This window comes from Mustelus asterias, chromosome 12 (genome assembly GCF_964213995.1).
Source record: "Mustelus asterias chromosome 12, sMusAst1.hap1.1, whole genome shotgun sequence".
Lineage (NCBI taxonomy): Eukaryota > Metazoa > Chordata > Chondrichthyes > Carcharhiniformes > Triakidae > Mustelus > Mustelus asterias.
Window position 1 is genome coordinate 86228954 of NC_135812.1, and position 24801 is coordinate 86253754.

Below are 24801 nucleotides of genomic sequence, written 5' to 3' on the forward strand. Positions count from 1 at the left end.
TCTTCCCTGTGGCAGCCCTTTTTCAAGGTTCCATTCCTACCAGTTTCAGCTTCTCAGCTTATCCAGCACACCAGAGAGATAACTGCATTCGGCTTATCGAGTGAAATCTTCCCAAAAGAATTCTCATAGCAGTGAAAATGGGAGTGTTCCACGCCAGTCTTTTGGGCGAGTTCGGCACTGCAATCTTCCGGCACTTTGTCACTTTCTCTAACAGTTGGGAGCTTTGCGCTAGTCAGCCAGGGAAGCCACTTTCAGAGTGCTCATTGCACAGGGTGCCCTGATCCTGATCTCCCAGTGAACCGAAAGATCTCTTCCCACCTCTCCTCCTCATTGGCAGCATTGCTATCCCCAAACCCACACGGGTTGCCGACACTGGGGCATCAGGACCCTCCCGATGAGTTCCCTGGTGGACCCCCGACATGCCCCCTGTCATGACCCCCTCAGTGCCCCCCCTGCCCCCGACATGTCCTCCTCCCCTGGACACGCCCCTCTTGTAGAGCGCCCACCTATATACCACCCCCTCCTTGAAGAGCTCCCCCTGCATGCCACTCCCTTTGCAGAACTTACCCCCCCTTCGCATAAGCTTCCAGTCATTGTGCATACCCCACCTATCATAGCCCCACTCCCACTCAGGCCCCACCCCCTTGGCACTGCCTCTAGCATACTTATGGCGCCCAACCGAGCACTTCCAGGGTACCAGGTTGGTACTGCTATGCTGGTACTGTCTGATGGCCACTGCCCAGTCATGCTCCCTACCACCCGTGGGCCTCAATGGCCTCGATCCCCCGGTGTGGCCATGGTGCCTAGTCCCCGCTACTGCAGAGCAATAGTGATTCATACTGGCGTGACATTACGCTGGCAAGGGCTGAAATCGCAGAGCTGAACCAGAAGCTTTTAAATCATATCATTTTTATGTTAACAGGCTTCACAGCCTTTCTGGGCGCAAAGCCGTTCTTGCTGGTAAAGAGGGGTTGGGGGGATAGCAATCTGGTTTGCGTTGTCCTCCCACGCTATCTTCCTGGCTCACCACGGTGATCGACGGGCACAGTGAACCGGTTAGATCGCACCCATCATCTTTAATTGGTGGTATAGTTCTTTGAGATATCATGAGGAGGTGAAGGCAGGTTCAGCCTTGCAAACTCTTAATCCATTCACCTTTTTGCCCATCTTCAAAAGCTCTCACTATGAATACATTTTCAATCACCTCTGCCAACTCATAGAAATCATAGAAACCATACAGTGCAGAAGGAGGCCATTCGGCCCATCGAGTCTGCACCGACCACAATCCCACCCAGGCCCTACCCCCACATATTTACCCGCTAATCCCTCTAACCTACACATCCCAGGACTCTAAGGGGCAATTTTTAACCTGGCCAATCAACCTAACCCGCACATCTTTGGACTGTGGGAGGAAACCGGAGCACCCGGAGGAAACCCACGCAGACACGATGGGCCGAACTCCACCTGCTTGGCACCCAATTCTCTTGTGAAGTGCCCACATAAACACAGGTTGACATGGAGATCAATTTTCATGAATGCATGACCAAGGAACTATCCTTTTCATCAAAATTAAATAATGTTCAAAAGGCTCGACTGGCACCCCTTCCCCAAACACGCACTCCCTCCACCACCAACGAACAGTGGCAGCCACGTGTACCATCTACAAAATGCATGGCAGGAACTCACTAAGGCTCCTTAGGCTGCACATTCCAAACCCACGACCCCTACCATTCGAAGGACGAAGGCAGTAGATGGGAACACCACCACCTGGAAATTGCCCTCCAAGGCACTCACCATCCTGTTGCTTCATTGTAGCTGGGTCAAAATCCTGGAACTCCTTCCCTAACGGCACAGTGGGTGTACCCACACCACAGGGACTGCAGTGGTTCCAGAAGGCAGTGCCCCATCTTCTTCTCATGGGTAATTAAGGATGAGTAAAATCACTGGCCCAGCCAGCGACGCCGACATCTTGTAAAACTAATTTAAAAATTTAAAATTTGGGGAACAGTGGCAGTCAGGTTTGTGGAGGGTGAACTGGAAGGAGCCACAACATTCTCATTAACACAGCATTTAATCAAATTATTGTAAAATTGCCCTATTCCAGTTCAAGTTCAGTTCAGCTCATTTGTGTGGACCTAATCATTAGTGACATCCTGCTACATCTTTAGGAGATCTCCTGATGTAATATATTCAGATCTAACACGATTACCACTTCAACAGTCTTAATGAAATGCTTAGAGCACACTTAGAACATAAAATACACCTACTTCCAATGTGCTTTTTGGCAGTTTGAAAAGCCACACCATGCAGCCAAAGATTCCTGAGAAAGCCAGTTTTATTACACAGCCCACATGAGATGCAGTATTTAACAAATCATCAGAATTATCTTCTAAATTGGAAAGTAGCCAAAACCTGGTAGTGACTTAAATCAAAGTAATGAGTTGTTATACATGTCACTGCTGAATAACCTACAACTGTAATGCTATCATTAGTGGCACTTATGTTGTTACTGGGTCCGCTTATCACATCTTTCCTTGGAGTGAGGAGGTCATGAGTTCAAGCTCCATTGTAACATCTTAAGCACATTTAACGAGGCTGATGCACCAGGGAGGGCTGAGGAAATACTGCATTATCAAGGGTGCACAGTCTTGGCTGAGAATTCAAAGCGAGATCCATGCCTCAGGTAGATTTTAAAGCTTGCATTACATTGTTTGAAGAAGTTCCCTTGGCCAACTTTCCCTCAACCTACCATGCCAAACCACTGGTCATTCATCTCATTGTTGTTTGTGGTATGTTGCTTCGTGTAGAACTGCTGCATTGATCAACTTAACAACAGTGACTGCAGCTCAAAGTACTGTAGACTGTGACATACAAGTTGACACAGTGTATAAAATGACCTCTGTTTTTGGATTCCAAAGGCATGTTTAGGGCTATGCTGGGCTAACAGGCTTATATTCCCAAACCTGAAGAGAATTAGATCGTATATGCTGCAGTCACCCACTTCCAAATGTTTCAAAACTCAAAACAAAAGCAAAATGTTATCCAAGAAGCTGCAATCTGCGTGCAATATCGCTGCTGTTGTGCCACACCATTCAGCAGGACCATCCTAACTGCTGCCAATTCTGAACAGAATTCATGTAGGAAGTACTTGCATTGAACTTCATACAGAATAGCTGTTATGGGAACCCACTCGAACAAGTAACCTCTTCCCATGAATTGACATGAAAATGAAGTCACAGCTTAGTTTGGAGAACGAAATTTCTCTCTCACATGAACACATGCGTATATGCACACATGCAAACATGCCATGCACTTTAAGCCTATTCATCCATTTAATTATATTGTGACGGACTTGTGACTGAACTCCACAGGAAATAGGAACATATAACTTCAGAGCAGGAATAAATTTTGGTTTTTTAAATTTTGCTTTGGTTCTGTGACCCATTGTACTTGTGCCTAACAAGAACAAAGAGAACAAAGAACAAAGATAGGCAGCATGGTTAGTAAGTTTACAGATGACAGCAAGATTAGTGGCATAGGGGACAGTGAAGAAAGTTATCTCCAATTGTAATGGGATCTTGATCAATTGGGCCAATGGGCTGACGAATGGCAGATGCAGTTTAATTTAAACAAATGCGAGGTGATGCATTTTGGTAGATTGAACCAGGGCAGGACTTGCTCAGTTAATGGTAGGGCGTTGGGGCGAGTTACAGAACAAAGTGATCGAGGGATACATGTTCATAGCTCCTTGAAAGTGGAGTCACAGGTGGACAGAGTGGTGAAGAAGGCATTCGGCATGCTTGGTTTCATCGGTCAGAACATCGAATACAGGAGTTGGGATGTCTTGTTGAAGTTGTACAAGATATTGGTAAGGCCACACTTGGAATACTGTGTGCAATTCTGGTCACCCTATTATAGAAAGGATATTATTAAACTAGAAAGAATGCAGAAAATATTTACTAGGATGTTACCAGGACTTGATGGAGTGAGTTATAAGGAGAGGCTGGATAGACTGGGACTTTTCTCTCTGGAGTGTAGGAGGCTGAGGGGTGACCTTATAGAGGTCTATAAAATAATGAGGGGCATAGACAAGGTAGAAAGTCAATATCTTTTCCCAAAGGCAGGGGAGTCTAAAACTAGAGGGCATAGGTTTAAGGCGAGAGGGGAGAGATACAAAAGTGTCCAGAATGGCAATTTTTTCACACAGTGTGTGGTGGGTGTCTGGAACAAGTTGCGAGAGTTAGTAGTAGAGGCGGGTACAATTTTATCTTTTAAAAAGCATTTAGACAGTTACATGGATAAGATGGGTATAGAGGGATATGGGCCAAATGCAGGCAATTGGGATTAGCTTAGGGGTTTTACAAAAAAAAAAGGGCGGCATGGACAAGTTGGGCCGAAGGGCCTGTTTCCATGCTGTAAACCTCCATGACTCTATGATTCTAAAGAACAGTACAGCACAGGAACAGGCCCTTTGGACCTCCAAGCCTGCGCCGATCATGATGCCTGCCTAACTAAAACCGTATACACTTATGGAGACTGTATCCTTCCATTCCCATCCTATTCATGTATTCATCTCGTTGCTCCTTAAATGCCGCTATCGTACCTGCTCCCACCACCTCCCCAGGCAGCGCGTTCCAGACATTCACCACCCTCTGTGTAAAAAACTTGCCTCGCACATCTCCTCTAAACTTTTCCCCATGCACTTTAAAGCTATGTCTCCTAGTACTTGACTTTTCTACCCTAGGAAAAAGCATCTGACGATCCACTCTGTCCATGCCACTCATAATCTTGTAAACCTCTATCAGGTCATCCCTCAACCTCCGTTGTTCCAATGAGAACAAACCAAGTTTATCCAACCTCTCCTCTTGGCTAATACCCTCCAGACCAGGTAACATCCTGGTAAACCTCTTCTGTACCCTCTCCAAAGCATCCACATCCTTCTGGTAGTATGGCAACCAGAATTGTACACAATATTCTAAATGAGGCCTAACTAAGGTTCTATACAGCTGCAGCATGACCTGTGAATTTTTATACTCAATATATCAATCTCAGTTTTGAAATTTTCAATTGATCTCGCTTTCCACTACCCTTTGTCTGAAGTGTTTCCCTGGTGTCATCCCTGATTGGCCTATCTGTAATTAAATTAATCTTATGCCCACTTATTTTCAACTCCCCCACATGAAGAAATTGTTTCCATCTACCCCCGAAACAACAGGGGACTCTCAGACCATTTTTTCTAGTTTAGTTTGTTAGAAAATAACAGTAGAGAGATTCAGCTGGTATTTCTTTTGTCAAATGTTCAGTTGTTTGTGACACTATTAGTTGTGAGCTAATGGGACTTGAAATGGTTGACTGTACTGCTCGGATGTGGTAAAGCCAAATAAGTAAACTTTTTTTTATTCATTCATGGGATGTGGATGTCACTGTCGGGGCCAGCATTAATTGTCCTTCAACTGAGTGGTTTGCTAGGCCATTTCAGAGGGCACTTAAGAGTCAACCACATTTGCTGTGAATCTGGAGTCACATGTAGGTCAGACCAGGTAGGGACGGCAGATTTCCTTCCCTAAAGGACATCAGTGAACCAGATGGGTTTTTACCACAATTGATTCATGGGGGCAGAATTTTCCATTCTCAGCTCAGAGTGCTGGCTCAGGTGAGAAAACCGACATGTAGTAAGCAGGCTGCACAGCCAATTTTTCTCACTAGATAATCCAGCATGCTTGCAGAGGGTTCAATTCCCGACTTGGATCACTGTCTGTGCGGAGTTTGCACATTCTCCCCATGTCTGCGTGGGTTTTCTCCGGGGATGCTCCGGTTTCCTCCCGCAGTCCAAAGATATGCAGGTTAGGTGCATTGGCCATGCTAAATTCTCCCACAGTGTACCCGAACAGACGCCGGAGTGTGGCGACTAGGGGATTTTCACAGTGACTTCATTGCGGTATTAATGAAGGCCTACCTGTGACACTAATAAATAAACTTAAACTTTGAACTTTTTAGTTAGCTAACTGTGGTATTGGAATGGCACCACAAGATTAAAAAATAAATTGTTTTATCCAATTGAGAACTAGTTCCATTATGCACATAAATCAGCAGAAGATATGAATTAATTTAACCTTGAAAAGGTCGTGTCCAGCACTATTAGATCCTCCATCAATCAGGTGAGGTAAACAATGATTTATGGGGAATATGCAAATGCAAATTCAGATGATCAGTTAAAGATTCTGTAACATTCCAAGGGATGTTTTGACCTTATCTGTGTACTTAAAATCTTGAGACAAAGACATCCTTAATACAGCAAAATGTCCCAAGCTGCTTCCAAGGAGCATTGCTGAACCAAGTTTGCCACCAAACCATATAAAGGAGATCTTTGGACTGGTGAGTGACCTGTGGGTGGGTTTAAATGCTGGGTTTAAAATTTATTTATTTATTAGTGTCACAAGTAGGCCCACATTAACACTGCAATGAAGTTACTGTGAAAGTCCCCTAGTCACCACACTCTGGCACCTGTACGGGTACACTGAGGGAGAATTCAGCATGGCCAATGCACTTAACCAGCTCGTCTTTCGGACTATGGGAAGAAACCGGAGCACCCGGAGGAAACCCACGCAGACACAGGGAAAATGTGCAAACTCCGCACATACAGTGACCCAAGCAGGGAATTGAACCTGGTTCCCTGGTGCTGTGAGGTAGCAGTGCTAACCACTGTGCCACCCCTGTTGCTGCTGCACACCCCGTGAAAACTAAATGAATTTCACAAATAAAAATGTGATTGTAGTGGGGGGTTGCAGGTGCAAACATTTGAAAAATTTACATTGTAATTTTATTAGCCAGCAATTAGTGGTCGAGGGATATTGTACACTTCACTTTGAACTGATAGATTAATTTCAGTCTCATGGTCCTTAGACTCAAAATAATAATGAATGGTCTCCTTTGGTCTCCTCCTGTCCGGATTAATGTAATTGGCCACATTTCTTCACCAGTAGTTCAGTACGCTTAGCGATCAGACTTTCAAAATTGACAAAATGCCACTGTGCTCCTTAAGATGTGTCTTAAAAGAAGAGGAAAATAAAGTGGAGAGGGGGTAAGGTGTATGGAGATAATTCTGGAACTCCAGGCTGAGGCAGCGGGAAAAAAAAGCCACCAACGATGGAGTGATGATAATCAGGGATGCACGGGAGACCAGAATTGGAGGAACACAGATATCGCAGGAGGGTTGAATGACTGGAGGTGATTACAGTGACAGCTGAATGCTAAAATTAACATTTATTAAACACAGATTACAGTTCTTTGTGATAATGGCCTAGAAAGTAATTGATACATTATTAATGAATTAGTAACATACTGAGAACTCAAAGGAAGTTATAAAGACTGATTTGCATTCCAACAACTGAAATGTACTACTTGTAAAAATCAGGAGTTTTAAAAATCACAACTGCAATAATACGTGCAATATTTCAAGAACCACCCTGTAGCTCTAGTGTGTACTACCAATGTTTCTACAAGTGCAATGCGATGAGTATTACTTCTCTCCCACTTAAGCAAAGATCAAGTGAGATTCAACAGTCCTAGTAAATAGCTGATCCCATCTAACATTGCACTAGTCTTCTTGGCCTGTCCAATGAGCTAAATCAACGCATTTGCTTCTGAAGTAAAAAACGTGCCTCGTACATCTCCTTTAAACCTTGCCCCTCGCACCTCAAACCTATGCCCCCTAGTAATTGACTCTTCCACCCTGGGAAAAAGCTTCTGACTATCCACTCTGTCCATGCCTCTCATAATCTTGTAGACTTCTATCAGGTCGCCCTCAACCTCCGTCGTTCTAGTGAGAACAAACCAAGTTTCTCCAACCTCTCCTCATAGCTAATGCCCTCCATGCCAGGCAACATCCTGGTAAATCTTTTCTGTACCCTCTCCAAAGCCTCCACATCTTTCTGGTAGTGCAGCGACCAGAATTGAACACAATATTCCAAGTGCGGCCCAACTAAGATTCTATAAAGCTGCAACATGACTTGCCAATTTTTAAACTCAATGCCCTGGCCGATGAAGGCAAGCATGCCGTATGCCTTCTTGATTACCTTGTCCACCTGCGTTGCCACTTTCAGTGACCTGTGTACCTGTACACCCAGATCCCTCTGCCTATCAAGACTCTTAAGGGTTCTGCCATTTACTGTATATTTCCTATCTATATTAGACTTTCCAAAATGCATTACCTCACATCAAGGAAAGGCACCCTTCAGACTCCGAGGCCAAAAGTCTCCCGTCTTGCCCACTGTGCGAATTATAGTGGGTGAAACAGAGAACTCAGCGGACCATTTAAAATCTGTTGAGGTCGGGCAGGAATTTCCAGTCTTGGTGTACACATGGCTGGAGAATCTCACCCTGAGGGAGCATTTTCCAGAAGGTTATAGATGCCAGACAGTAGACTACTGCAAGTGCTGCAGGAGACAACAACCGAGGCAAAGATACAAGGAGAGCTAAAATGCATGCTATTTTGAAAAGAGGCCAAGGCCTGTATTGGACGTACCTTGCAGGTATGCTCACAACCAGGAACAGGGATATTGCAATTAACTCGCATCTCCATGGCAAAGATTGCCTCCATAATGGTGGGATTGTGAATAAATGGCCACCTGGTCTCTGTTATCGGGGAGCAAACTTATAATCGCCTCTCGGCTGGTATTCAACTGCTGAACTTAGAAAACAGGCTGGCCACCTACACGGGGGAACCATCGCAGATAAAGGGCACCACCGTGACCCTAGTGACTTACAGAGAGCAGTCGGCTCAACTCCCACTCATCATTGTACAGGGACAAGGAGCTAACCTTACGGAGAAAGATTGGCTCCAAAACATCAGACTGAATTTACAAAGTCATCAGAAAGGGCTTTGAAAAATAAGGGAAGCCAAAGCTAAGATCTCTGTCGACCCCAATGCTAAGCCTAAGTATTTTAGAGTGAGACCTGTTCCATACTCCCTCTTGGAAAAAATAAAATCGGAACTGGAATGCCTGGACAAGCTGGATTTAATGAGACCCATACCGTTCACAGAGAGTGCCGTATCTGTTGTTACTGTCCTTAGTACAGGAAGATTACATGACCCAAAATATAGTGCAATAGGTTTTCATTTAGACTGGTGTCTCCTCTTAGCATTTATTGTGCTTATGCAATATCCATTTAAAAGTGAGATAAGCATTAGGATGAGATTTTTGGGTTAACAGTTTAATTGTGTGGGAATATCGACAACTGCCATTAATAATAGCATTCATGTTTCATCGGCTGAATAATTGAAAGCCTTTGCTTCGAAAGATAAGGTCATTGCCATTAGACAAACTTAATTGAACTACTGGACCATGCAGGATAAGATTAGATAATAAATGGAACTGCACCCGTAGACACAAGCAGAATAAATTAAACTGTTCGAGAATAATTTATCAAGTTCTATTTCAAAACAGGAATAATCAGTCTCAATATTTTAATTTTTTACTGTAAATGCTAATGATTTAAACAGTGCTGTTTCTGCAAACCATGGCTCTGAAATGAACTTGCTACTCACCTGTCGGTCCATAGGCAAAAACTGTGGCATTGTACCCTGAAATAATGCCCTCAATCAGACCCTTGGTGGTAGCGCGGTATACATCATCCTTGAAAAGATAAGAATCTGAGTTAATTAAAAAGCACACAGCAAGGCCCTTCTGCCTATCATGAATCCACATCACCAAATAAAATGTTTTTATATACTTCATGAATCATAGAATCCTACAGTGCAGAAGGAGGCCATTCAGCCCTTTGAATCTGCACTGACCATAATCCTGTCCAGGCCCTATCCCCATAAACCCCATGCATTTAACCGAGCTAGCCCCCGACACTAAGAGGCAATTTAGCATGGCCAATGCATTTAACCCGCACATCTTTGGACTATGGAAGGAAACCGGAGCACCCAGAGTTTATTTATTAGTCACAAGTAGGCTTACATTAACACTGCAATGAAGTTACTGTGAAATTCCCCTAGTTGCCACCTGTTCGGGTCAATGCACCTAACCAGCACGTCTTTCATTCTGTGGGAGCTAATTGGAGCACCCAGAGGAAACCCACGCAAACACGGGGAAAATGTGCAAACTCCACACAGACAGTGACCCAAGCCGGGAATCGAACCCGGGTCTCTGGTGCTAACCACTGTGCCACCGTGCTGCCACTTCATTTTAATCTCATAGAAAGCATTAGAAAACTTTATAAATACTGCAGCCAGAAATGGGTGTACATAAGATAAGTATAAGTCTTCTATATGAGCATATATTTAACAAGCAATACTTTACGCGAACCAGCGATTTGCCAGAGATAGTTTTTATGCTTATAGAATGATAGCTTCATATTTTGATATCAGTAATTTCTGTTCAAAACTTTTAAATATATCAACAAAATGCAAATAAGAAACTTAGCTTACATGTTTTTTTTGTGTTTTGGTTGTGACAGAAATATTATTTAGAATGAAGTTTGTTGTTTTTATTAAAGCTGTCTTCCCTATCTGAAAATTTTTATATCATTTGGCATCATTTGCTTTCAAGTTTTCATTTGATGTCAACTGCACTCAATTGCAATCATTTTGCAATCACTTCACATCAATTGTTCTCAAATGCTGCAACTTTTGTTATAATTTAATATCACTTGCACTCACAAACAGTCATTTGACTGTCACTCCATTTCATTTTCACTCAGAACTGACCGTTCAGCTGTCACTTTCACACAGAAACATACTCGCAAGGGCAAATGATAGTTATCAACTGACATCATTGTCATCATCTGCCATCCTTCTGTGATCACAACAATATGTGACCATATGTACAGCCAAAATTTTCCCAAGTTCCACTGATTAAGTATGCACACCCACACACTTTATTCCTTTCCCTAAACCTCCTTATCTATCCCCTTCTCAAAAACCCTCTTATCCTCGTCCCCGTCGTCTCTCACTTCTTTCTCCCCTCCTTCTTTCCCCCTCCTATTCTCCTTTCCCCCTTCCTCCTTTCCCATCTTCTCCTTCCCCATCTCCTCCCACCAACAACTGAAGATTTCTGTTTACAGGGCTAACTGGAAACTGGGATAGCTTTGAGTGTTCTAACAAATTTGATATCAAATTAGAATTATTGATATTGAAATCTAATTGAGAATTGAGTGGCCATGAAAGCAAAAATATATGTCAAAATTTTCAGCTAGGGGAACCAAAACCGAATGTTTCAGACAATTAAAATCATAGAATCCCTACAATGCAGAAGGAGGCCATTCAGCCCATTGAGCCGGCACCGACAATTCCACTCAGGCCCTATCCCCGTAACCCCACGTATTCACCCTGCTAATCCCCCGACACTATAGGGCAATTTAGCATGACCAATCCACCTAAGCACATCTTTGGAGTGTGGGAGGAAACTGGAGCACCCTGAGGAAGCTCACACAGACACGGGGAGAATGTGTGAACCTCATGCAGACAGGAGGAGAATGTGCAAACTCCACACAGTCACCCAAGGCCGGAATTGAACCCAGGTCCCTGACGCATGAGGCAGCAGTGCTAACCACTGTGCCACCCTTAAATGTCGCGCTGAGAGCTACCTCAGTGCATTCAAAACAATTCCAGTTTCCACTAGCCCTGGTGGTGGGAGGAGAGCGGTGAGTTAAGGAGATGGGGGGACGATGGAGGGGGGGGGGGGGGGGGGGGGAGCGCGATAAAGGGGACAGTTAAAGGGAGAAGGGGAAAAAGAAGAATAGGAGGGGGAATGAGAGAGGGGAGAAAGAAGTGAGAGATAAGAGTAAGACGAGGAGGAGGATTGGAGTATTTTTGAGGAGAGGGGTAAGGGAGTTTGGGGGAGGAATAAAGTGTGCGGGTGTGTATACATTATCAGTGGGACTTGGGAAAATTTTGGTTGTACACATAGTCACATTTTATTGTGATCACTGCAAGATGGCAATTGATGATAATGAAGTGATCTTTGCTTTTTGTGTCTTGAACTTTGAAACATAAGCTTTGACATAGAAATGTTCCAGGAAGGTGTTGGACAATAATTAAAAACCTAGCTTGACAAACACAATGGGCTGCTGGTACTCAAAGGGTTAAAAAAAACTCTTCAGGTGAGTTGCATTACCTGGGGCGGCACGGTGGCACAGTGGTTAGCACTGCTGTCTCACAGCACCAGAGACCCGGGTTCGATTCCCGGCTTGGGTCACTGTTTGTGTGTGTGGAGTTTGCAAATTCTCCCCATGTCTGTGTGGGTTTCCTCCGGGTGCTCCAGTTAGCTCCCACAGTCTGAAAGACGTGCTGGTTAGGTGCATTGACACGAACAGGTGCCAAAGTGTGGCAACTAGGGGAATTTCATAGTAACTTCATTGCAGTGTTAATGTAAGCCTACTTGTGACTAATAAATAATCTTTAACTGTAGAGTCATAGAATTCTACAGTGCAGAAGGAGGCCATTCAGCCCATCCCACAATCCCACCCAGGCCCTATGCCCCTATGCATTTACCCTGCTAATACCCCTGTCACTAAGGGGCAATTTATCATGGCCAATCCACCTAACCCGCACATCTTTGGGCTGTGGGAGGGAACCGGGGCACCTGGAGGAAACCCACGCAGACACGGGGAGAATGTGCAAACTCCGCACAGACAGTAACCCAAGCCGGGAATCGAACCAGGGTCCCTGGCGCTGTGAGGCAGGGTGCCACCGTGTGGCCCCAGCGTGGTCTAGGGGAAGAACAAGCACACATCACCCCTGTGCTCTATAAACTGTGCTATACGATTAGAGCGAAAAACATTTGCTTACTGATTGAACCTGCAGAAACCATTTATTCGCATCTGCTGAGACACACCGCTGGATGGCCTCAATTTCCTTCGGGAACCCAGAGGAGTTATGAATTACAGATCAGGGGTCAGCCGAAATGTGTGGCTTACCGCTTCACTATTCAGTGGAGCTGTTACAAATGTTTGCTGCCAGCAAACAACAACCATGAATGGCCGTCCAGCACAGAATTACCTCTTCTGAGCTCAACAGTGTGCCACCGGGAGTTGTCAAGGTTTCCACAATTTAAATATTGTCCTCTTCGGTACAATGGTTCAAACACTTCTTAACAGAGTTCAAAAACATCAACTTCGCACTGCTTTTATGACGGTTCATTTGCAGCATGAAGGTGTCGGGGAAGTGCTAGTGGATCAGAACCTTCTGGCAGCCTCAGGTCTCCGTGTGGAGGTAAACAGTACGACGCAATGAACATAACTCAATGTGTTTTCATTAGGGACGATAAGGGGCAGTCGCTGAAAATTTCCATCCAGAATCAGGTTTCAAAAGGTGTCCATGCAGTGAAGAGATGACCAGCTTGATGTACAGGCCCATGATCATAGAACCATAGAAACACTGCAGTGCAGGAGGCCATTCGGCCCATTGAGTCTGCACCGACAACAATCCCACCCAGGCCCTAGCCCCGAAACCCCACATATTTACCCTGCTAATCCCTCTAACATACAAATCCTGGGATGCTAAGGGGCAATTTAGCATGGCCAATCCACCTAACCCACGCAGGAAGAAACCGGGGCACCCGGAGGAAACCCACACAGGTACGGGGAGAATGTGCAAACACAGACAGTGACCCAAGCTGAAAATCGAACCCTAGGTCCCTGGAGCTGTGAGGCAGCAGCGCTAACCACTGTGCCACCGTGCCGCCCAATGTTCATGAACAAAAATGAATATTTAAAGGCTGATCAAAAAAAAATTACAACATCACTAGAAAACAAACATCTCTTTTGATTTATACATCTTTCAGCTGAACCGAAAGACATAACAGGTTCTAAAAAAAGAGGCAGAGGTTAACCTTGGGGAATCTAATCTCCCAGCAATTTTGGATGAAAGTCAAATTTGATGTTTATTTCAGCAGACACTACTTTTTCCATCAGGATCAGTAGATTAACCATTCACTTTCTCCTAGTCCCGCCTGTAAGTACTGGTTGAAATCAATGCTAAGGCAGGCTCTGAGTCTGATTACACCTCATTGGTCTGAGATTGTAACAGGAGCTGCAGTGCAGTGAATGTGAAACACAATCATCATCACGTTTTCCATCTCTGGTCACCTTCCTCGAGCCGGTAACAATCCAAGGAAACAGATTCAATAACACAGCATTCCATTGACAGTGTACCCGCTGAATATAAACAGATCCACCAAGAGAGTGACTAACAGTACTTCACTTCCACTACTGAAATGTTAAAAATCAGTCATTGCTAAAATGATGATGAATGTGTGTGGACTTTGTTTCCCAATTCTGCATTTAAAAATATATCTGTTATTGGAGAATGTAATGGTATTACCATACTTGCAGCGGTTGGACAGCCGGCTAAAATTACTATTGGCAATTAGAAAATGATGGGTTAATGGTTTATATGACGCTGCTACTTCTGAAAGTCATTATCGCACTTGATGTGAAGCATCTACCAGCCAACGATTCCTCTGATTCCACATAAGACAATTTGGTTTGAAAAGGCAGCTCATTAATCGTCCATTTCACCAGTTACAGAAAGCTTTCTGGGGGCTCTTGTAGTGTCTCCCAAACTGGGGGGGGGGGGGGGGGGCGGGAGGAGGGGGGGGGGGGGGGGGAGGAGGGGGGGGGGGGGGAGGAGGGGGGGGGAAGGGGGGGGGGGGGGAAGGGGGGTGAGGGGGATGGGGGGGTGGGGGGGAGTGTTCAACCTCTGTCTGGAGAACAGAAAGCCCAGCTCCCACAAGCACATCTGATGTTGGAAATGTGGTTTTGGGTCAGCAAAGATGTGTGGGTTAGGTTGATTGGCTATGCTAAATTGACCCTGGTGTCAGGAGATTACAGGGTAAATATGTGGGGTTACAGGAATAGGGCCTGGTTGGGATTGTGGTCGGTGCAGACTCGATGGGCCAAATGGCCTCCTTCTGCACTGTAGGGATTATATGATTCTAAGGTGTCTCTGGAGCAGAGAGTGGTTCCCTTCCACAACAACGGTTAAAACAGCCCTGAAGAAGAGTCATACAGACTCGAAACGTGAACTCGATTTTCTCTCTCCACAGATGCTGCCAGACCTGCTGAGGCTTTTCCAGTATTTTGTGTTTGGTTTCGGATTACAGCATCCGCAGTATTTGGCTTTTATTTTAGTGGTTCCCTTCCCCGCAGAACATGGCTCAATTAATGAGGGAGCACGGAAAACCTAGAGTGACGACTGTATTTTTTTTTAAGGTTTGATATCATGGTTTAAAATGGGAAGATTCTGATATTGCCTTATCCCAACTGGAATGATACATTGTGTTAGATGATTATAATGTCATCTCTTTGCAAAAATCCTACTTCCCTCTTTCTGGAACCAAAAAATGATACTGTTTTCACACAACAAAAATGCTTTTCCCAGATAATTGTTTCAAGTCAAAGACAAGTCAATGCCACGGTTACAGTTTTGGATCTTTCCTTGACATTTGCGATTTTGATTACACTCATAACTGAGTCCCATTTCCCCATGTCTTGTGAAGTGTTTCCATTAGCCTTACTATTCAGCTAAAACATTTGGTGACACAACCAGGGCAATGAACAGGAAACCCAGGTCCTTCAGATACATTTTTTCCCTATTGTAGCATATTTGAGACTCAAATCCGCAGCTCAGCAGAGACAGGAGTCGAAATGCAGCAGCACAAAGTGGTCAGCAATTCCTTTAAAGATATTGGAACCATTTTTACATCTCCATAAATGGAATTCTGGTCCTCAATAAACTACAAAGTATCACATTCATTTTAAACTAACAAGTAAATTTGTTACATAAACATTGGATTTTGAGTCCACGTTCGACATCAATGTAAACAGCAACAAGGGCCCCAAATCTTCTGAGAGTCGGGAAACAGGATTCTCGCCGGCGAGATCTTAATTCCAAATTTTCCAAGACTCTCGCCAGTGACACACAACACGGTTCCAGCTCGGGAAGCTCATTTTAATATTTTAGAATATGATTAGCCCCCCAACTATCACTTCCTTTTATTCAAATTCAATATTCAAACCTTGCCGACGTGACGTCACATCAGCGCAGTTTACAACAGTTCCATAAAAACGTGAAGATGGTGACCTCGCCTTCGAGGGGGATATCAGAGGTAAGCGTGCAGGTCGCCAATACCCAACAGAGAGTCCAATGGAGGGGGGCATTGGAGAGGGTGTGGGGGAACCAGATAAGTCCATCTTGGGTTGGGTTGGGTGGGGGGGGTGGATTGGTTAATGCCCTGGTGCGGGCCCCGTTATTTTCTGGGAGGTGTTGGGTGCTGGCCTGGTAGCCAGTATTAAACCAGCATAAGTGCATTACAGTGTGAGGACAATGCGAGTGGAGAGAGAGTTAAGCACAGGCTAAAGAGAGCACCTCTTTAACCTGGTGTTGTGAGATTTCTTACTGTAGCCAGCATTAAACCAGCATAAGTGCATTACAGTGTGAGGACAATGCGAGTGGTGAGAGAGTTAAGCACAGGCTAAAGAGAGCACCTCTTTAACCTGGTGTTGTGAGACCTCTTACTGTGCCCGCCCCAGTCCAACACCGGCATCTCCACATCATTCCTTCTTGATGTTCACAACTCTGCCTTTGCATTTCCACCAGCCTCAGGGTGTAATCAGTGGAGTCCTGGGCTCCAGCATCCCTGCAAATGCCGGATCCCTGGGATTTCCCTGCCTCCGCTTGCTGTGGACCATCAGCTGTGGGGTGCTCACACGTCATGTGACTCAGAAGCTTGCCTACTCATTATTCCCACCGAGGTACAAGTATCTGCGTTGGTGCAGGGTGCGGATGACAGCTGAGGTGCCTCTTCCATGCTAATGTCTGAGATATGTTTCTTGGAGATCCTTTGATCCGCAGTCTCAAATGGCCGAGAGGATGGGTCTGGCTGGTCAACTGATTGACCTGCAAGAGAAGCAAGATGGCATTAGTGCATGGCAGAGGCATAAGGATGGCAGAAATATAACTCACGTGAGGTTGGTCTCATGGCTGAATTTGTAGAGGATTCCCACTTTTGTCTCTTGCCCGACCTCGCCCTCAGCACAGGTGCGGTCCTGCTCCTCACCGGCCAGCTTCAGGGCTCTTTCCCCGAATCGAGTGTGGGTCCTCATTTCGGACATGGCTCTGGCCAACTGTGTCCCTCACACTGATTGTACTCGAGCTTGCCCTGCAATGAGATAGAGCTTGTCCTGCAATGAGATAGAGCTTGTCCTGCAATGAGACAGAGCTTGCCCTGCAATGAGACAGAGCTTGTCCTGCAATGAGACAGAGCTTGTCCTGCAATGAGACAGAGCTTGTCCTGCAATGAGACAGAGCTTGTCCTGCAATGAGGTAGAGCTTGTCCTGCAGTGAGATACAGCTTTGTCCTGCAATGAGATACAGCTTTGTCCTGCAATGAGATACAGCTTGTCCTGCAATGAGATACAGCTTTGTCCTGCAGTGAGACAGATGGGAAGGGTGTCGGCGGGACGGGTGCTGGGTTAGATAGGAATGATGCCTGGCATGTGTGGTTCATTTGTGGGAGCAGGGATGTGACAAGGAGAGGAGCTATTGCGAGTGGTCAGGGGGTTGTGGGAGGGCAAGTGGTGGGACTTGGTGAGGAGTCTGTGAGTGAGCTCCCTGTGGAGGTGTGATGGGTGTGTGAGTGGCTGCTTGTGACAATGGAAAGGGTGACTTACCCTGGCGGCAAGAAGGTGGTCATTGATCTTTTTCCGGCACTGGATTCCTCTTATTCAATGAGCTGGCGCTCACTCACGCTGCCGCTGCCTCCCAGGCAAGGCTGGTGACCTCGCTGGCAGGCTGTCTGCCTGTGCCAGGGACAGTATGTTCCACCTCTGCTCCACCCCCTGCAGATCTTGGTCAGGGTTGCTTCTGAGAACCTAGGGGTTCTTTTCCTGGCTGCCATTCCTCCCGATTGGACTTGGAACAAGTGCTAGGAAGATGTTTAAATGGTGCATCCGCCTGATTACTGAGCTCAGGTGATGCCAGGGTGAGCAAACCAGACGCAGGTTGCTACGAGGGCAGCGTGAAATTCATGAGAATTTTTTTTAAGTGTCTGAAGATGCAATGGTTGGTGGGATTCTCTCCGATTTTCTTGCTGAAACTGACATTTTGAAAACATATTGGAAGATTCCGCCCAATGCATGAGATAAAGTATAGATAATTATACATGCACTTACAGCAGAAATTTTATGCATCTCATTGAAGGAAAGCAACACATCTGCAATTCTATATGCTAATTAATTGCTCATATAGATTTAAAAAACTCATCTTATTTTTCCTTGCTCTGATTTCTGGGAGGTACCTCGCCGTCTTCCTGTGAAGGTTCTGGTTTGATCAATTTCACTCCTCCCAAACGACTGGCTTGTTTCATTTTTTTGTATTTATTTCAAAGATTTGTTAGAAATTGCCAATACATTAAACCCATCATGGTCTGTAGATTTTTATAAAGTGGGTTTTAGATTTTATTTGCAGCTTGGTACCCTGTACTAGGGAGACAATAATGACAAACTTCAGAACATCTGATACTCGACAGCCTGATGTTGTGCCTGATTTACTAAACCAAAGCATATCTGTGACAGCAGCTACATGTTGCTGCCTTGCATCTTCCATTAGGCATTTCTCTCTAATGTGATGTTTTAGGTTTCTTTATTTTGTTCCAGCCTTTGGTCTTTCTTGAAAGCTGCTCTTTCACTGTCAACTGGGCCAACATCCTGGAACTTCCTTCCTAACAGCACAGTGGGTGTTCCTACACTACATGGACTGCAGCGGGTTCAACAAGGTGACTCAGCACCACCTTCTCAAAGGGCAATTAAGGATGGACAATAAATGCAGCAATACCAAATCCTGCAAAAGAGTGTTTAAAAATGTTAAATATCAGTGTCGTTTTGTCTAACAGGTCCAGATCCACGGAACATATACTCAATATTCCCTCCTCTGCCCTAGTCGCAAGCCTACTGCTCCTATCACAAAACCAACTGAATAATCTCATAGATGTGGAGATGCCGGCGTTGGACTGGGGTGAACACAGTAAGAGTTTTAACAACACCAGGTTAAAGTCCAACAGGTTTATTTGGTAGCAAATACCATTAGCTTTCGGAGCGCTGCTCCTTCGTCAAATGGAGTGGAAATGTGCTCTCAAACAGGGTACAGAGACACAAAATCAAGTTACCGAATACTGATTAGAATGCGAATCCCTACAGCCAACCAGATCTTAAAGATACAGACAATGTGGGTGGAGGGAGCATTAAGCACAGGTTAAAGAGATGTGTATTGTCTCCAGACAGGACAGCCCGCAAGTCCAGGAGGCAAGCTGTCCCCACCCACCCACCCCTTCCCCCGCACCCCTGCTGCCCCCATGGACAAGGAGGACAAGCTTCAGGGCACCGCACCCCCTCCCCCTCATAACCATCGGTGCAACCCCCTTCACAAGCATCGTTTCCACCACCCCCCCCTCACCCCCCACTCATAAGCATCAGTGCACTCCATCCCTTGCCCCTTCTCAGACACCCCCCTCACTCCTCCTCCTCTCACGCATCCTGCCCCCTCCCAGGCATCGGGGCAATCCCCCCGCCCCCCCTCCCCCCCGCCACCCCCTTCTAAGGCATCCCCCGTCACAAAAATGAGGTCACTATCTCCCACCTCTCAGGACGCCCCCCCTCAAGCTCTCTCTCTTTCCCCCCACCCCTTCCTCACCACTACAAGCATTAGGGCTCTTCCTGCTCCACTCAGGCATCGGGGCGTGCCACCTCACAACAATCATCGGGGTGCCAGTTTGGCAGTGTCAGGGTGCCAGCAGACAGCGCCAGGACACTGCCTGAGCATGTCCCTCACCACTCAGGGGCTATACTTACCTTTGTGCCTCCCTGGCGTGGGCACCATGGCTGCTTTTAGTTTTAGAACTAGAAAGCTAGAGAAAATCGAGCTAATTTGCAGCCCAGATCTCCAAGATAACACAATCTTTAAACAAATTCTTGCTTTTTAATTTGTCTTCAATTTTCCTCTTACCCATTTCGATACATGAATGATTCAATACAATTCAGCATCTCAGCTGGAGGAGGAGGGAACTCAGAGTTGCAGATTTACTACTGCTGTCAATTCTGCTCGCTATCAGTCCATGGAAGATCAGCTTGTGGCAATATGAAGCAGCCAAGTCTGCTTTTCATACACCCAAATGAAATATTCAGTCACAGAATAGCATTATCTCCGGCAATTCAACTGAGTGTTGACAAAACACACCCTCCAGCAAATGCCAGGAAGCTGTGAGTTTCAGCTCAAAACCACCCAATTAACTGGTGCTCCAACATTCAGTTCAAGATATTCCGCCTCCTTTGTCATTTTTAGTACAGTGCCATGAACCCGATAAAAACTTTTTCCGTTCTAATTTCCTTCACCTTTGTCGGCTGTACCTTAAGCTGCCAATGCCCTCAAACTCCTTCCTTAAACCTTTCAGTCTCTCTTTTTCTCCTCTAAGACACTCCTCAAAACTCACCTCTGTAGCTAAGCTTTAGAACATAGAACATAGAAAGCCACAGCACAAACAGGCCCTTCGGCCCACAAGTTGCGCTGATCATATCCCTACCTCTAGGCCTATCTATAGCCCTCAATCCCATTAAATCCCATGTACTCATCCAGAAGTCTCTTAAAAGACCCCAACGAGTTTGCCTCCACCACCAACGACGTCAGCCGATTCCACTCACCCACCACCCTCTGAGTGAAAAACTTACCCCTGACATCTCCTCTGTACCTACCCCCCAGCACCTTAAACCTGTGTCCTCTCGTAGCAACCATTTCAGCCCTTGGAAATAGCCTCTGAGAGTCTACCCTATCCAGACCTCTCAACATCTTGTAAACCTCTATCAGGTCACCTCTCATCCTTCGTCTCTCCAGGGAGAAGAGACCAAGCTCCCTCAACCTATCCTCATAAGGCATGCCCCCCAATCCAGGCAACATCCTTGTAAATCTCCTCTGCACCCTTTCAATGGCTTCAACATCTTTCCTGTAATGAGGTGACCAGAACTGCGCGCAGTACTCCAAGTGGGGTCTAACCAGGGTCCTATAAAGCTGCAGCATTATCTCCCGACTCCTAAACTCAATCCCTCGATTAATGAAGGCTAGTACGCCGTACGCCTTCTTGACCGCATCCTCCACCTGCGAGGCCGATTTAAGAGTCCTATGGACCCGGACCCCAAGGTCCTTCTGATCCTCTACACTGCTAAGAATGGTACCCTTCATATTATACTGCTGCTTCATCCCATTGGATCTGCCAAAATGGATCACTACACACTTATCCGGGTTGAAGTCCATCTGCCACTTCTCCGCCCAGTCTTGCATTCTATCTATGTCTCGCTGCAACTTCTGACATCCCTCCAAACTATCCACAACACCACCTACCTTGGTGTCGTCAGCAAACTTACCAACCCATCCCTCCACTTCCTCATCCAGGTCATTTATGAAAATGACAAACAGCAAGGGTCCCAGAACAGATCCCTGGGGCACTCCACTGGTCACTGACCTCCATGCAGAGAAAGACCCCTCCACAGCCACTCTCTGCCTTCTGCAGGCAAGCCAGTTCTGGATCCACAAGGCAACAGCCCCTTGGATCCCATGCCCTCTCACTTTCTCAAGAAGTCTTGCATGGGGGACCTTATCGAACGCCTTGCTGAAGTCCATATAGACCACATCCACCGCTCTTCCTTCGTCAATGTGTTTGGTCACATTTTCAAAGAACTCAACCAGGCTCGTAAGGCACGACCTGCCCTTGACAAAGCCGTGCTGACTACTTTTGATCATACTAAACTTCTCTAGATGATCATAAATCCTGTCTCTCAGGATCCTCTCCATCAACTTACCAACCACTGAGGTTAGACTCACCGGTCGGTAATTTCCCGGGCTGTCCCTGTTCCCTTTCTTGAATATAGGGACCACATCTGCAATCCTCCAATCCTCCGGAACCTCTCCCATCTCCATCGACGATGGTCGATGGAGACGATGGTCTATTTGATTTGATTTGATTTGATTTGATTCATTATTGTCACATGTATTGGTATACAGTGAAAAGTATTGTTTCTTGCGTTTACAGACAAAGCATACCGTTCATAGAGAAGGAAAGGAGAGAGCGCAGAATCTAGTGTTACAGTCATAGCTAAAGTAAAGTTTATTTATTAGTCACAAGTAAGGCTTACATTAATACTGCAATGAAGTTACTGCGAAATTCCCCTAGTCGCCACACTCTGGCGCCTGTTCGGGTCAATGCACCTAACCAGCACGTCTTTCAGACTGTGGGAGGAAACCGGAGCACCCGGAGGAAACCCACACAGATGCGGGGAGAATGTCCAGACAGTGACCCAAGCCGGGAATCGAGCCCGGGTCCCTGGCGCTGTGAGGCAGCAGTGCTAACCACTGTGCCACCGTGGGGGTCCCTTATGTAGCTGCTGTCCCTTATGCAGCTGGGGGTAAAATCTTGTTGGACACCGTTCCTGTGAACTGTGTTGGGGCGTTTTGCTGCACTGAAGGTGCTGTATAGATGTTGTTATTGTTTCATTTTTGCTTTTCTGAAATTCCCCTCAATTTTCTTGCCACACGTTCATTCTTTCTGAACATTATTGACAACAACATTCACAGCAGTAACCAATCTATATTTGATCTCTGGGAAGAATAGAACACAAAATATGAAAAAAAGCCCGGCGTGTGCTACAATAGATGTTCCAGACACGAAGGTATTATCTAGTCAGGCATCCCTGAGATGCATCTCCAAACCTTCCGAGCTCATACTAATGAAATGAAGCTTCCTTGAAATGAAGCTTTCTCCTCAGTGAGACATTATCTGTAAGAAATACAGAGAATCCAATTTCCGTCCTTTAAAATTCCCAAGAAAAGTAGCTTGCACTTGTTTCAGACATTTAGACCTTAAGACCATAAGACATAAGAGCAGAATTAGGCCACTCGGCCCATCGAGTCTGCTTCGCCATTCAATCATGTCTGATTTTTTTTCTCCCCCATTCTCCTGCCTTTTCCCCATAACCTCTGGTCCCCTTATCAATCAAGAACCTATCTATCTCTGTCTTAAAGACACTCAATGACCTGGCCTCCACAGCCTTCTGCAGCAGAGTTTCACAGATTCACCACTCTCTGGCTGAAGAAATTCCTCCTCATCTCTGTTTTAAAGGATCGTCCCTTTAGCCTGAGGTTGTGCCTTTGGGTTCTAGTTTTTCCTACTAGTGGAAACATCCTCTCCATGTCCACTCTATCCGGACCTCAGAGTATCCTGTAACTTTCAATAAGATCCCCCCTCATCCTTCTAAACTCCAACAAATACAGACCCAGAGTCCTCAACCGTTCCTCATTCGACAAGCTCTTCGTTCCAGGGATCATTCTTGTGAACCTCCTCTGGACCCTTTCCAAGGCCAGCACATCCTTCCTTAGATATGGGGCCCAAAACTGCTCACAATACTCCAAATGGGGTCTGACCAGAGCCTTATACAGCCTCAGAAGTATATCCCTGCTCTTGTATTCTAGGAAATTTAATCAACTATAATGCATATTTTCTCACACACGGTGCACTGCTCTGTTATACACATGGGTGAAGAAGATAAGAATTTATGGAGTAAGAAAACATTATAATTCTGAAGCAATTATCAAACGGTGGAAGATAAATGCCAGGGGCGATTTTGAGTCCGCACTCTCTGGGCGCAATTTTATCGGCATATCCGCCTGAGGTTCATACAATTCCGCCTGAGGCCAACGGAGAATGCCGTCCTCCGAGCCTCGCCTGCCCCTGGAATCGGGGCGGGCGTGCTGGTAAAATTCCAGCTCCTGTCTGTGGGAAAGCGATGTGCGCTTAAAATTCAGAGAGTGTGATTCGCTCTGGCGAGGTTCCGAGTTCCGGTCTTACCGGCCCCTCGCTGGTGGAGTGGCGCGAAACATGGTGTGGCATCGCAGAAAGCTCATTTTTATATTTTAGTGTGTCATTAGCGAGCACTTCCTCCGGGACCCCCCCCTCACCAGATATTCAAGGGGCGCTGGAGTGATGTTACGCCGGCGCCGTTTACAACAGCTCCATGTAACCGTGAACGTGGCTTCACCTCTGAGGGGGATTTTGGAGGTGAGCTCTCAGGCAGCCAGCACCCTCCGGGGTGTGCACTGCTCAGGGGGCACTAGAGAGGACTTGGGGGACACAGATAAGTTCAACTCGGGCTGGAGATGGGGATCCCAGAATCATCATTTCGGGAAGAGGGGTTGGGAGGGATCACTTGCAGAACTTACCTTCTTTTCATGTTGGGGTACCCCTTGCTTTAAAGGGGTTGTGAAGGCTGGTATGCAGACAGCGCTTTCCTTGTCCTCCTACCTGGGTTCCAATCCATATCCAAGCTGAGGGAGTGCCTTTCCTTAGTGGGGTCTGGTAAGAGGGTGGGAGGGACATGGCACTGCCATTCTCACAGTCCACAGGGATGAGGCGCTGGGTAAGCGCAGTAGTTCCCCCAAGCTTGGTGGATGAATAGACAGAGTGGAGGCTCTGTGGGTGAATGAAGCGACATTTATTGTCAAACATTTAGAACAAAATGGTGACCTATCAACGCTAGTTCCTATATTCACCCGTGCTCACTAAATGCCCATGGTTTCTTAATCTTCCTCACCCTCATGCTATATCTAGGTGTATCCCGAGGATCCATAGCCAATGTTGAGGCGACCTGCTGACTTCCATATCCTTTTGACTGAGATGGCTGGGCAGACATCGCCTGGGGACCGGGCCCTTGAGGGTCCAGGTCTGCTTTCGCGCAGCATGGATGTTTGACTGCTTC

General features: G+C 46.0%; 1 protein-coding gene across 1 annotated transcript in view; it reads right to left on the minus strand.

Annotated features, from left to right (window-relative positions):
* Positions 1-24801, minus strand: part of kif19 (kinesin family member 19) — a 206476-nt gene that overhangs the window by 77929 nt on the left and 103746 nt on the right. The window contains exon 4 of the mRNA XM_078225994.1: positions 9548-9635. Within this exon, the coding sequence (XP_078082120.1) occupies positions 9548-9635 (88 nt within the window). The remainder of the gene's footprint in view (positions 1-9547; positions 9636-24801) is intronic.